A 13,298-nucleotide genomic window follows, 5' to 3' on the forward strand; every position below is an offset into this window, starting at 1 on the left:
TTCTGGGTAGAACAGTTACTAGATAAAGGCAAGTGCCCTCTGAGTGCTGGTTGAGTCATTATTGTTCATCTAACTGAACTCTTTTATTGTTCACTACTTACAGGCTATCTACACTTAATGACAACATTGTCCTCAGATGACAGTAATCTTGTTTACCTTGTTACAAGGCCCACATTTAGGTGGGTGTTATGTACTGAAGCATTTGATTACTTAAATATTACACAAGCAAATAAAGAATACAACTTGAAAATGTACTATTGAATTCTGGCTAAAGTAATCTAAGTTTCACTGAAAATCCCCAAAAGCTCTGCACAGTTTTGACATACAGAAATGAACTGTGTTGGTCTGCAGCCCTGTAGAGCCCCCTGCCCTCTCCCCTCCCTCAAATGGGGTGACATCAGGATCTGCAGCTCTCTGACAGTGCACCACTTCTGGCCTGTGCAGAGTGGGTGGGACTCTAGCCTCCTATTGGTTTAAAGCCAAGTGTGTCACCTTTCACTCATGGGGAGGCCACACCCCCTTTTACTTTTCTGTCACTATGAACTCTACCCAAATGTGGACTTTGAGAGTGTAGTGGTTTCAGGAAACACTGCCAAAGCTAACCCAGCCAAAATTATGGACCCAACATTGGTAAGAGCAACTTTATACTTATTCTTTTGATATGCATATTTTTATTAAGCAATTTTCCATTTCCTCTGGCAGGTTGTGGTGGCAGTGTGTGTTCTTGTAGCCACAGTGCTGTTTTTCATTCTCCAAGCTTCTGGTGGTGAACAGAAGAAAAAGCTGCCAGTCACTCTCCAGGATCCTGCAGTGAAATATCCACTCCGCCTCATTGACAAACAGGTGCAGTAATACTATTTATGTTCTTTGCATTATTTCCACCCACAGTCAAAGAACATGCATGCTTATACAACAGTAGGAATGAATGGGCTAACTCCACTATATACTCTATACACTCTATACTCTACTTCAAGCCAATCAGTTTCCAAAATGTCAAACATGCATAATCAGTGTTATTCAAGCAATCATTTAGTAGGCCTATTTTGATTTAGTAATATTATTCATTTATGTTTTTGTATTAATATTGCCTGCAATTTTACTTAGAAAATGTACCAAAATAAAATTAGTGCAAATTGTAGTCCACAGATCCATATATTTACTTGGCAGCTTGTTTTTTAAAGAATGTTTTAGCACTCCTGATTTTAATTTTCTTCCTATTTGGTCCTTGAACAGGAAATCAGCCACGACACAAAGAAGTTTCGCTTTGGCCTTCCCTCTGAGTCCCACATCCTTGGGCTGCCAGTTGGTTCTGTATCAAATCTCTCCAACATACAAATATCTGTGTAATTCTAATGAACATGCTATAAGATTGTTTCTTGGCAAATGTATTGACGCGATGTTGATTTATCTTCCAGGTCAGCATGTGTATCTGTCAGCAAAAGTCAATGGCGCTCTTGTGGTTCGAGCTTACACCCCAGTGTCCTGTGATGAAGACCAGGGATATGTGGACCTGGTTGTGAAGGTATTGACCACAAAGCAAAAAAGTATTTTCAACTAGTTTTATTTACTGTAAAATCTATAAACTACGGTGGTTATAACATTTAGACTTTTCATCTTGCAGGTGTATTACAAGAATGTGCACCCATCATATCCAGAAGGAGGAAAGATGTCTCAGTATTTGGACAGCATGGCCATTGGAGACAGCATTGATTTCAGAGGTCCCAGTGGACTTTTGATCTACAAAGGCAATGGTAAGCTTTGTTGTACATGGTCAACTTAATCTGGTTCTTAATCTGAATACATCTAATGACATTTCTACAGCCAATGTGCAAATAATTTTGTGTTATTGTGCAAGGCTGGTTAACAACTGAACTGAAGTACTTTCTCCAGAAGATGGCACTATAATGCAGCCCAAACTTCTCTAATACTTGTTGTAATGTCTTAGGAAAGTTTTCCATCAGACCAGACAAGAAGGCAGAGCCAAAAATAAAGAAGTTCAAGCATGTGGCTATGATCGCTGGAGGAACCGGTACACAATGTTTTCTTTTCTGTCACTGAATGAAAATGATTTATTACTTAAGGCTATGTGTGCAAATATAATAGGAGGCTTAACATTTTTGATCTCTTTTTGATTCTGTGCCATAATTGGATACATACTTCATCTAAACCTTTTATATAGGCCTAGCTGAGTGGTGTATAAATGGCTTTAAAAACATGGTTTCTATAGTAACACAAATCTCTTGAATCATGTCAGGGATCACTCCAATGCTGCAGTTGGTTCGCAGGATCACAGCAGACCTCTCTGACAATACCAAATGCTCACTTGTATTTGCCAACCAGGTCAGTCATTTTTCAAGACTTAAAATGTATTCACACAAGAATACAAAAAAGAGAGCTGACCATTGTGGTTCTTTTCAGACAGAGAAGGATATTTTACTGAGAGAAGAGCTGGAAGAGGTAAAGAAAAACCACCCTGACCAGTTCAGCCTGTGGTACACACTGGACAAACCTCCACAGGGTAAACTGCTCCATATCCTATGCACTTAATACCACCTTTATCTAGAAAAAGTATGTTATAATTCTTCACTTTGTGCATGCCATTGTCACACAACTGGTAATTGTACTTTAATAGCGCATTCCCAGACTGTCTAAGGACTTTGTGAACTTTACAGTGCAGTTTGGTCTGTAGAGCCACTGTAAAAGCCAAAACATCCCCAAATAGCATTCAAATATCTAGTGTGAAACATGTGTGCTTAGAAACACACAATATTTCAGAATAATTTAGTTTTATATAATGTTTATATGAGTATTTAAACAATTCAAAATCCTCTCTATAACTAACTAACTAACTAACTAACTCAAACTTGGACTCATATCTCGGTCCTCTTTATTGGTTAGTTGTAACTATAGGCAGACCAATTAGAATCCAGTCATTTAAAACTGTAACTTCCGCAAGTAACTTTATGTACGTCTTGGTAAAGTTATGCTTCCGTTTGGCAAATACATATGTTGTATATCAAGACTAAAATTATATTTCTACTGACACATGCCTATTTAACATGTAGCTTATGGATAAAAATGCAAACAGAGTGAACAATTAGAGTTTCCTGTTTGAATTGTTTATTTCTCTTTATTGATACAGGGAGAGCACAACTAGAATACTCAAACTCTTTTCCATGAGCGCCCTGTTAAAACACAACACAAAAAATAAACAAAATAAAACATTTAACACAGGAGCAGCTATGATTATAAATTTGTATCACCAGATTATTAAAGTGCATTTGTGGCACTACAGTATCCAGTTTTGCATATCTTGAAATGTATTCCATTATCAGGAAGCAAAATAACCAAAGGCTTTTTTTTTTTTTCATTCCAGTTCTAGTGCAGCCAGTTTTTAGACAAAGACAATCATGTGATAAAAGTTTTCAGATCAAAGTTCAACAAGCAAGTGAGATATTTAGGCAGTCTATAAAAGTGTACAGTAGGCTTTAAATTCATCACCTGTTATGAAAGAAAGGGCTGAGTGACAAAGTGTTTTAAAGATTTCAAAATAGAGGCTATCTCCATAAGTAATACAGAAAGAAAGGTTGCTTGAACAGTTTTTTGTTTTTTTTTCCTGTAATGGGATACAAGATATGTTTCTATAATAAAATGATAATATAACATAATGATAAATTCCATTCGTTAAGCCAAAACCCAAAACCCATGCACTGATTGACTCTTTCAATCAATGCACCATTTAGTGTGTAAAGATTTGTAGTTTGCACATGATTTTAATGTGATATACTTTGTTTTATTTGCATTCGATAATAATTTAAGATTTTTGAGGGAATTTTAGATTTAATTAAAGTCTTGCTGCAGTTTTAAAATAATCTGATCAGCAGGGGGAGCACTTGCATACAACACAGCATCATCTGTATATAAATGTATGAGGCTTTCTCTTAAATTACAAACAATTTAATTAATAAATATAGTAAAAAGTAGCCAAAATTGAGCCTTGGGGCATTTATCTGCTTAAAGTTAAAACATCCATCCATCCATCCATCCATTTTCTTCCGCTTATCCGGGGCTGGGTCGCGGGGGCAGCAGTCTAAGCAGGGACTCCCAGACTTCCCTCACCCCGGACACGTCCTCCAGCTCCTCCGGTGGGACCCCAAGGCGTTCCCAGGCCAGCCGAGAGACATAGTCCCTCCAGCGTGTCCTGGGTCTTCCCCGGGGCCTCCTCCCGGTGGGACATGCCCAGAACACCTCCCTAGGGAGGCGTCCAGGAGGCATCCTGAGCAGATGCCCGAGCCACCTCAGCTGGTTCCTCTCAACGTGTAGGAGCAGCGGCTCTACTCCGAGCTCCTCCCGTGTGACCGAGCTCCTCACCCTATCCCTAAGGGTGCGCCCGGCCACTCTGCGGAGGAAGCCCATTTCAGCCGCTTGTATCCGCGATCTTGTCCTTTCGGTCATTACCCAAAGCTCATGACCATAGGTGAGGGTAGGAACGTAGATTGACCGGTAAATCGAGAGCGTCGCCTTCCGGCTCAGCTCCTTCTTTACCACAACGGACCGATACAGCGACCGCATCACTGCAGACGCTGCACCGATCCGCCTGTCAATCTCACGCTCCATCCTTCCCTCACTCGTGAACAAGACCCCGAGATACTTGAACTCCTCCACTTGGGGCAGAGACTCACCACCCACCCGGAGAGAGCAAACCACCTTTTTCCGGTCGAGAACCATGGCCTCGGATTTGGAGGAGCTGATTCTCATCCCAGCTGCTTCACACTCGGCTGCAAACCGCCCCAGTGCCTGCTGCAGGTCCTGGCTCGAAGAAGCCATCAGGACAACATCATCCGCAAACAGCAGAGATGAAATCCTGTGGTTCCCAAACCAGGCCCCCTCCGGCCCCTGACTGCGCCTAGAAATTCTGTCCATAAATATAATGAACAGAACCGGTGACAAAGGGCAGCCCTGGCGGAGTCCAACATGCACTGGGAACAGGTCTGACTTACTGCCGGCAATGCGAACACAGCTCCTGCTCCGGTCATACAGGGACCGGACAGCCCTTAGCAAAGAGCCCCGGACCCCATACTCCCAGATCACCCCCCAAAGGACACCACGAGGGACACGGTCGAATGCCTTCTCCAGATCCACAAAACACATGTGGACTGGTTGGGCATACTCCCATGAGCCCTCGAGGACCCGATGGAGAGTATAGAGCTGGTCCAGTGTTCCACGACCAGGACGAAAACCACACTGCTCTTCCTGAATCCGAGGTTCGACTATCGGTCGGATTCTCCTCTCCAGCACCCTGGAATAGACCTTACCGGGAAGGCTGAGGAGTGTGATTCCCCTGTAATTGGAACACACCCTCCGGTCCCCCTTTTTATACAGAGGGACCACCACCCCGGTCTGCCATTCCACAGGTACTGTCCCCGACCGCCACGCGATGTTGCAGAGACGTGTCAGCCAAGACAGTCCCACAACATCCAGAGACCTGAGGTACTCAGGACGGATCTCATCCACCCCCGGAGCCTTGCCACCGAGGAGCTTGCCAACCACCTCAGTGACTTCAGCCAGGGTGATGGACGAGTCCGCCTCCGTTAGATTTATAAAACTCTTCTGCTACTACTGCCTGGGTTCAGTTTGAAGATAATTTTGGACCCAATTACATGTTGCATTGTCAAATTCAATATGCTTCAGGTGCTTCAAGGGGATTTTTGTGATCTACTGAATCAAACGCTTAAGTTAAATCAATAAACAGTGCTACACAATCTTGTCTGGCTGTGAAGGGTTGTGAAAAAGTCATTTAAAACGTTTGTGGTTTCAGTGATAGCACTATGACCTTTTCTGAAACCAGATTGATAAGACTTCGAAATGGAGCCTTTATTAATGTATTAATACCTTAGGAATGGAGAAAGAGTACGGTAGAAGGTATTGATGTTTGTTTGACTTTGCAAGCACTCTAGGAAAATCCACAAGGCTGTCATGATACTTGCATCTTCCCACAAGGTGTTACTGAAGCTTAGCCCTGCACCCATGTCTTAGTTCACATAATCCTTCAAAAACTCGTACTAATCAAGTGTGACTGAGTTACATAAGCTGTGACATTGGCATCCAGTAATACCACCCAGAAAATGCCCTTGATCCTTTCTCAGTTTTTGCTCTTGTGTTGTGTATTAATTAGTTGGCTTGCAGGGACAGATGATATCATTGTCAGTTTGCGGCTTCTCATAGACCACCAGCTCAACTCTTAATATTTCCCCTAAGACTCAAAATTGAGTTCCATTTTTGGTGGTGTGAATCTGTCTTTGAATGTCACTTCTGTTATCTCCTCTTGGTTTTACTCAAACTTCCACACTAATCTCCTTCCGATCTGCCGAAGAGCAATAGACAAAACCACGCCAGCCTGTTTTAAAGTAATTGGTGTAAGTAATAGCTATTGTGCAGAAAATGTCCATTGCTTAGGCGGGTTTATAAGCAAGCAGCACCACAAGGATTATTTTGGCATGCTATAGAATTTTAGCTGTAATGTTAAACCTATTTTTAATAACTCAGAGCTGAATCAAAAGACAAAACACTATTCCAGTTCCTGTTTGTTAGAAAAATCTGACAGAGGCTCTATATAGATGACATTTGCTTTATTTTGCATACTACTGTTGACTATTATTTCCTTGCATGTTCCCCTCAGACTGGAGCTACAGTTCAGGGTTTGTGACAGCAGACATGATCCGGGACCACCTGCCTGCTCCCTCCAGTGATGTCCTGGTTGTCTTGTGTGGTCCCCCACCTATGATACAGTATGCGTGTTTGCCAAACTTGGACAAGCTGGGCCACAAAGCTGATAATATATTTACATACTGATTTGGCTAATTTGAATGTCTGTTTATTATTTTATACTTGACATTTATAACTATGTGAAATAAAGCATAATTTACCACACTGACTTATCATTTATGTGGAATGAACAATATATTTTTATTATGAAGTTTTTGGTGATGCATTTAAAGGTGTGCCACAAAGTTGATCATGTAACGCACACCTTCTCATTTGGCTAACAAAAAAGCAGCCTACTTTGAATGTCTTTCTTTTTTTTTCTTTTCTTTTTTTTCTTGATATCCATGTCGACCATAAGATTATAGAACGATTTATACTTGCTGTATTTTTAAAGAACAAATATTATTTCAATTTACTGTTTTTGTGACTTTTTCGGTGCATATAAAGTTAGTGTTTACATATCCTACGCACTTGAACGCATCCTCGGGAAATGGGCGTGTCCGTCTTCACTCCAACATGTCGGCTTGGTGGTGAAACTTTATGCTAAATTATTAACAGTTTCACGGTTTTACCTAGTTTGTAAGGAATATGTTCTGCGAGTACACACTAGACCTATCCAGCACTTTTCCTAAAGACGTATATCGTTGGTCTGTAGTTTTATTTGCGTGGGTTTTCGCTGCAGTCTTACCGGTGTATGGGACTTCAGCAGCAATCAGCCCAGAGAAATGTCTTATTTGGGGCTCAGGGCTGCAAGTAGACGCCGTTTTACCAGTCCGCTACTTCTATATCCAGGCAGTAGATTCAGATGGACACAACCTCACTGCATCTCCTGGTAATGTAAACAGTAATAACTAAAAAGATATTTCTCTTTTTTTAATCTGTATCATTTCTGTGATGCTTGCTAGACAATCATGACAAAATAATCATAGCAAAATCTTTTATTGTTCACTTACAGCTGACAATCAGATGTATGTTTGTTTTGGGTGTTTTTAAAAGTCTAGACAAAGTTTACCAATCCAAAAGACAAAAAAGGCTACTTAAACAAGGGGAATTACTTTTTAATGAATTGTAATCTAAAGGTATAGGCCATATTTTCTTATTCTTTCAGGTAAAGATGCTTTCAAGGTGAAAATAAGTTCCCTTGATCAAAAGGAGTACATTCGGATCCATGTTGCTCAACCCCTGGACAGAGGAGATGGATCGTTCCTGGTCAGATACAGGCTGTATGGGACAGCTTCTAAGGGCCTGAGGTGGAAATCTTTCACAGAGATGCTTCTGTTGCCAAGTCTCCATACACTATGCAAGGTTTGTCTTTTCTAAAGGAGACATATTATGTTGACTTGACTTTTAACTGTGTTGTAATGGTGCTTCCTCATCACTGGCTTACTCAAATTTATACTTTCTGTTTTCACAAACCCCTCATTTCTGCTCGCTCTGTTCTTACTTCCAAGTAATCATAAAATTCAGATCATTCAGGTGGTCTGCGTAATCCTTCAGTCATCCAGGTTTGATTCGTAGCAAAAGACGAAGTTTAAATCTGTCAACTGGACAAATTGCTGTAGGATTGATTATGTTTCGCTGCTCATCCAAGGCGCTCATTCAGGTCATTGGATTACAGCTAATAAAACTATAAAAATTAAACAATGAAAACACACATGTGAAAATTTGTTGCTTACTATGATGACATTTCACAATGAAGAGGCACAGGAAGTCATAATATTAAACCATTTTAAATCACAATCATAGTTTAATAGCATATGTCTTCTTTTTAAGTAACTTAAAAACTGTAAAAAAAATAAAAAATAAAAAATCCTACTCCAGCATGACCCTGGACAACCTCCAAAAAACATAAAGGATATCCATATTGACACTATAATAACACAGAACATGGATCTTGAAATATAAAATCAGTATAGATCTATGGAGACTAGTTTTGCATTGGAGAGCTGACTAAACTCGAGAGCTAGACTGAGCTTAAGATAGAGCTCATTATTACAACAGATACTTCTGCTTCCAGGTCCAGTTTACCATGAGTACTGTGACTGCCCAGAGCCTAATGGTTCAGCCTGGCTGAAGGAGCTGCAATGTCCTGAAAAGGAGTCTCAGATTCTGGCAGACTTCAAATCATTCCCCACCGTAGACCTCCAGCGTCTCAGACAGGAAGTGCCCAAAAGATTTTCTAACAGAGGTGGTCTCATTCATTACGCCATTATTAACAACCAGATTTTACCGACGCACCCAAGGAAAATACTACCGACTTCAAGATGTTTTCAGATGAAATACTCTTGTCTTTAACTAGGAAGGTAGGTTTTATGACAATCTCTGTGAAGTGTATAAACTAAATGGATCTTAAATGTTCTGCCTTAGCTTCAGTGCTGTTTAGCATTTATTGAAAAGGATCATTTAAAGGTACACTATGTAACTTTCGTGGAGGGGGTTCTGACACCCCCTTGTTTCTATGGAGATTATATTTATTTGCCTGGAATGTTCCACAGTACTGCATTAAACTTATCTATACTGAATTATAATTAATTACAGTTCTAGTCTTACTGTGAGTGTGTTGCCTCTGATCTGTCCTGTACTTGCCCCCACGGATGTAGATAAGTTGAATTTCATACTGTGGAAGGAACATTCTAGGCAAAGAAATTCCATGGAGAAAAACAGGTGGCAGAAAACTTACGTAGTGCACCTTTAGGTATACAGGAAGAAAATTATAATAATGCTTTGGATTTATGTAGCACCTTTCAAGACATCCAACGCGCTCTAGGTTGCATTATTCATTCTGTCCACACTCTGTGGTTTAAAGTTGATTTCATTTTTCCAGGTCAAAGTACCTGATGTGGAATTTTACATAAATGTTGGGGACTGGCCTTTAGAGACAAAGAGTGCAGATGCGAGCCCTGGCCCTCTCCCCATCTTCTCCTGGTGTGGATCTACTGACACCAGAGATATCGTCCTGCCCACCTATGAGGTCACACACTCCACTCTGGAGACCATGAGAGGAGTCACCAATGACCTGCTGTCTGTCCAGGGACATACTGTACCGTTGCACACCCACTGTTACATATAAAGCAGAATGCACGTTCAAAATTATCCTGTGTACAAGATTCTATGTTCCAAAAAATAAAAATGCATTCTGTTCTCAGGGCCTCCCTGGACCCAACAAAACGTCTAGAGCATTTTTCCGTGGCCGGGACAGTCGAGAGGAGCGCCTGCAGTTGGTCACTTTGTCTAAGAAACACCCTGAGCTGCTGGACGGTGGCATCACCGGATGGTTCTTCTTTAGAGACCGAGAGAAAAAAGTGGGCAAAGCTCCACTAGTGGGATTCTTTGACTTTTTCAAGGTAAATCTGGAATATGGGCATCTGGAATAAGCCTAAACATTCACACCAAATTAAAGTAGACATTATGCTGGTACTTGCCTACATAGATAATTATTTGACATTTTGTTATTGTAAATTGTGATATTGATATAAATGGCTTAGTAATAGAAAAAGGTTAATTGACTTCGAAACTGCAGAACTGCAATGCATACTGCATGCCAAGTCCATACAGAGTACATATTTATTCATGATTCCTTTTTTTCAGTACAAGTACCAAGTAAACATAGATGGAACAGTGGCAGCATATCGTTTTCCATACCTGATGCTGGGAACAGTCTGTTCTGAAGCAGGATTCACATTACTACGAGCACTTTCTACATCCACCTTAAACCTGGGACTCACTACATCCCGGTGAAGAGGGACCTGTCTGACCTTCTGGAACAAAATCCAGTGGGCCAAGGAGAATGATGCAGAGGCACAGAAGGTGGCCAGGACGGGGACAGGAAGCGGCCAGAGAACTTCTTAAACCTAGCCGACTCTACTGTTACTACTATAACGCACTGCTTATTGTACTCACAAAGGCAGACTGGTCAACCACAACGCCACAAAGATATGGAGCATGTGCCTCAGCTTCGATGACCACACTGCCATTTGTAAATGCAATAGACCAATGCACGAGGAAAAACACAAACTGAATGATGAACTGTGAACTACAAAAACATCACCTGCATTTTCTGCTAGAGTTTACATTCCTGACATTGAATTGTCAGTTGTTTAACAGGATATCACAGGGTTTCTACTGTAACAATCATGTATATGTACGTTTTACATATTATGTTTGGCTAATACTGTGCCTGGGTTCTTTTCAAAGATTGGCTAACAAATTATGTGTGATGTAACTGTTATAGAAATATTTTAATACCATTTATGAATTATCTTTTTTTTTTTTTTTAATATAAATAAATAAATACAAAAAAATGAATACATTGTTTACAAAAATATTAAATTGTAATAATGTAAATTGTATATTTTTATTGAAATTTTATTTTACCATTTTAAAATTGTATGTAGCTAAGAACAGACAAAAGCATTAGTAAAACATTAGTGCAGGATAAGATGCCTTAAAATGTACATCATGGCATAATAGACTAACTAATCTATACCTAATCCTAGGCAAAATACTTCAAAACCATGTTCTAGCCTATTAGTGACGTTTATCTTATGTCATTAGTGTTTAGTATGAGCAGAATCAGTGCAGTGCTACATCAAGATAGAGTAAAGGAGTTGCTTAAGCCACAATAAGAAATGACTGTCTTTTTAGTGTTCTGACAATTTAAGCAATAAGATGCAATACAAAAAAGCTGTACTTGTTGCTATATTGTCAGACCCAACAGCAGTTTGAAACCTGGCTAGTGGACAGAGCTAATCTAAATCATGTATTATGTCTTGTTGGTTAGTATAAATTTTAATCATGAGTGTAAGTGGATCATTATTTCTCTTTGTGACAATAGCCTGCATCATCCCTGTTGGCGTATGGAGGTACCTGGACCCTTTAAAGAAATTTTCAATGAGACTCCTATCTATCTTGACACACTTTCCTATTGCTGCTTGAAAATTATTACTGAGGACACCGTAGATATTATCTTTATCCTCCTTCTGGCCCATGAAGAGGAACAGGGCGTAGCAGTCTTTTCCAATAGAGGCGCAGAAGTCCACCATTTTCTCACACATGTTCTTGTCGCTAGCTGCCATCTGTGCCACCTCCATGGATTCATCAGATGTCTTCTCTGCTTTACTGTGAAAGTGGGTCCCCTCGAGCTCGGGCAGGTGTAGGGACTTGGACTGCGATTTGGATGTTGGGTTCTTGGTGGGCTTGTCCAGGACCGCCCAGACCCAGTCGGCCCCCAGCAGGACCTTCTGCCCTGGAGTCATCACTGTGCAGTTAAACGTGTCCGTCAGACTCAGCATGACTGTCTCTGAGATGTAGGTCATTAGGAAGATCTGTGAGCGGAAAGCGCAGTTATACGGTTAAAGGAACAGCCTGCACAATTACTAGTACTACAATCTCAGCTGTACTTGGGTTGTGTATAACAGAGACATAGAAGTTTTTCTCATTCTCAGTAAATGGACAGGGGATAGTGAGGATTCAGATCAGAGAGTGTCCTTTTAGGTTTAAAGTCGTGTGTGTCAGTGATTGGTGATGGTGATTATTATTATTATTAATAATAATAATAATAAACCAGCTGGATTTCAGCATTGAAATAGGTAACCTAAATGGGCGGCTCATTCTACTTACTGTTTGGATATCTTGAGAACTAAAAAAAACAATTATCACATTAACAACTTGGCCATCTAATGTAAAAAATCAGTAAAAGCAATATTTGATTTTAACATCCTCCACATACGTTCCGATATTTCCTTTTACATAGACCCATACCTCAGTGAGTGTCTCCGGACTTGGTGAGAACTTGTTTTCTGGGTCCTTGAATGTGAGGTACATCTGAGTGCGGGCTGCAGCCACAGAGATACATTCATTGAACAGAGGGATGAAGTCACTGGGTTTGGCGGTGGGGGACCTTCGCAGGGTGGCAAAGATGCTCTTCTGGGAGTGAGTGCTCTTGTCACAGGATGGGGTCCTAGAAGGTACAACTTTGAAAGAGGAGAGCAGCTGGTCTTGTTTACTGCCTAATGTTCCCATCACGTATGGTGGACAGGGACCACAGGTCACAGGCTTGTTTCTCTGATGTACTGCAAAAACATACAGACATGTAACATTTGACACCGAGTTGTATTTGTCAGATGGTAGTCTATGCCCACCTGGAATTAATATGGGAATACACTGAGTTTTGTTTTTGTGGATGCAGCAAAACCTGACCTCAAAATTCTAATTGATTGTCTCCTTTCATAATGTTTCCTTATAACCCATATGACCTAAACCCTTCTTATTGACTTAGGCCCCAGTTTAAGTCTGTAAAGGAGGATAAAGTTTGTAACACATTGTAATATTTCTATGGACTGAATGATTAAAACTCATATTTTTTAAGTTCAGTTAAGGGTTCATGGGAGTTTGCCCAATCAGTCCACATGTGCTTTGTGGATCTGGAGAAGGCCATGTCCCTCGTGGTGTCCTTTGAGGGGTGCTCCGTGAGTATGAAGTCCAGGGCCCTTTGTTAAGGGCTGTCCGGTCCCTGTATGACCGGAGCAGGAGCT

General features: G+C 40.7%; 3 protein-coding genes across 3 annotated transcripts in view; 2 read left to right on the forward strand and 1 right to left on the reverse strand.

The window, feature by feature from the left end:
* The first annotated feature begins 486 nt into the window (after positions 1-486).
* LOC117372133 (NADH-cytochrome b5 reductase 2) lies at positions 487-6,925 on the forward strand. The gene is made up of 9 exons (XM_033967884.2): positions 487-630; positions 703-843; positions 1,234-1,306; positions 1,416-1,522; positions 1,622-1,751; positions 1,946-2,029; positions 2,255-2,340; positions 2,419-2,518; positions 6,680-6,925. The coding sequence occupies exons 1-9, from the start codon at positions 502-504 to the stop codon at positions 6,850-6,852; spliced, it is 1,023 nt and encodes a 340-aa protein (XP_033823775.2). The 5' UTR covers positions 487-501; the 3' UTR covers positions 6,853-6,925.
* A 332-nt stretch (positions 6,926-7,257) lies between these two features.
* On the forward strand, positions 7,258-11,002 carry poglut3 (protein O-glucosyltransferase 3). The gene is given in 15 exon segments (XM_033968569.2): positions 7,258-7,597; positions 7,874-8,011; positions 8,014-8,070; positions 8,783-8,991; positions 8,993-9,016; positions 9,018-9,068; positions 9,590-9,805; positions 9,912-10,109; positions 10,354-10,418; positions 10,420-10,459; positions 10,461-10,529; positions 10,531-10,581; positions 10,583-10,651; positions 10,653-10,721; positions 10,723-11,002. Coding segments are annotated over 15 exon segments (1,575 nt in total). The 5' UTR covers positions 7,258-7,353; the 3' UTR covers positions 10,798-11,002.
* A 1,712-nt stretch (positions 11,003-12,714) lies between these two features.
* ppfibp2b (PPFIA binding protein 2b) overlaps positions 12,715-13,298 on the reverse strand; it is a 49,646-nt gene continuing 49,062 nt past the window's right edge. The window contains 1 exon segment of the mRNA XM_055222220.1: positions 12,715-12,836. Within this exon segment, the coding sequence (XP_055078195.1) occupies positions 12,813-12,836 (24 nt within the window). The 3' untranslated portion in view covers positions 12,715-12,812.

The sequence above is a fragment of the Periophthalmus magnuspinnatus genome, chromosome 6 (assembly GCF_009829125.3).
Source record: "Periophthalmus magnuspinnatus isolate fPerMag1 chromosome 6, fPerMag1.2.pri, whole genome shotgun sequence".
Classification (NCBI taxonomy): Eukaryota; Metazoa; Chordata; class Actinopteri; order Gobiiformes; family Gobiidae; genus Periophthalmus; species Periophthalmus magnuspinnatus.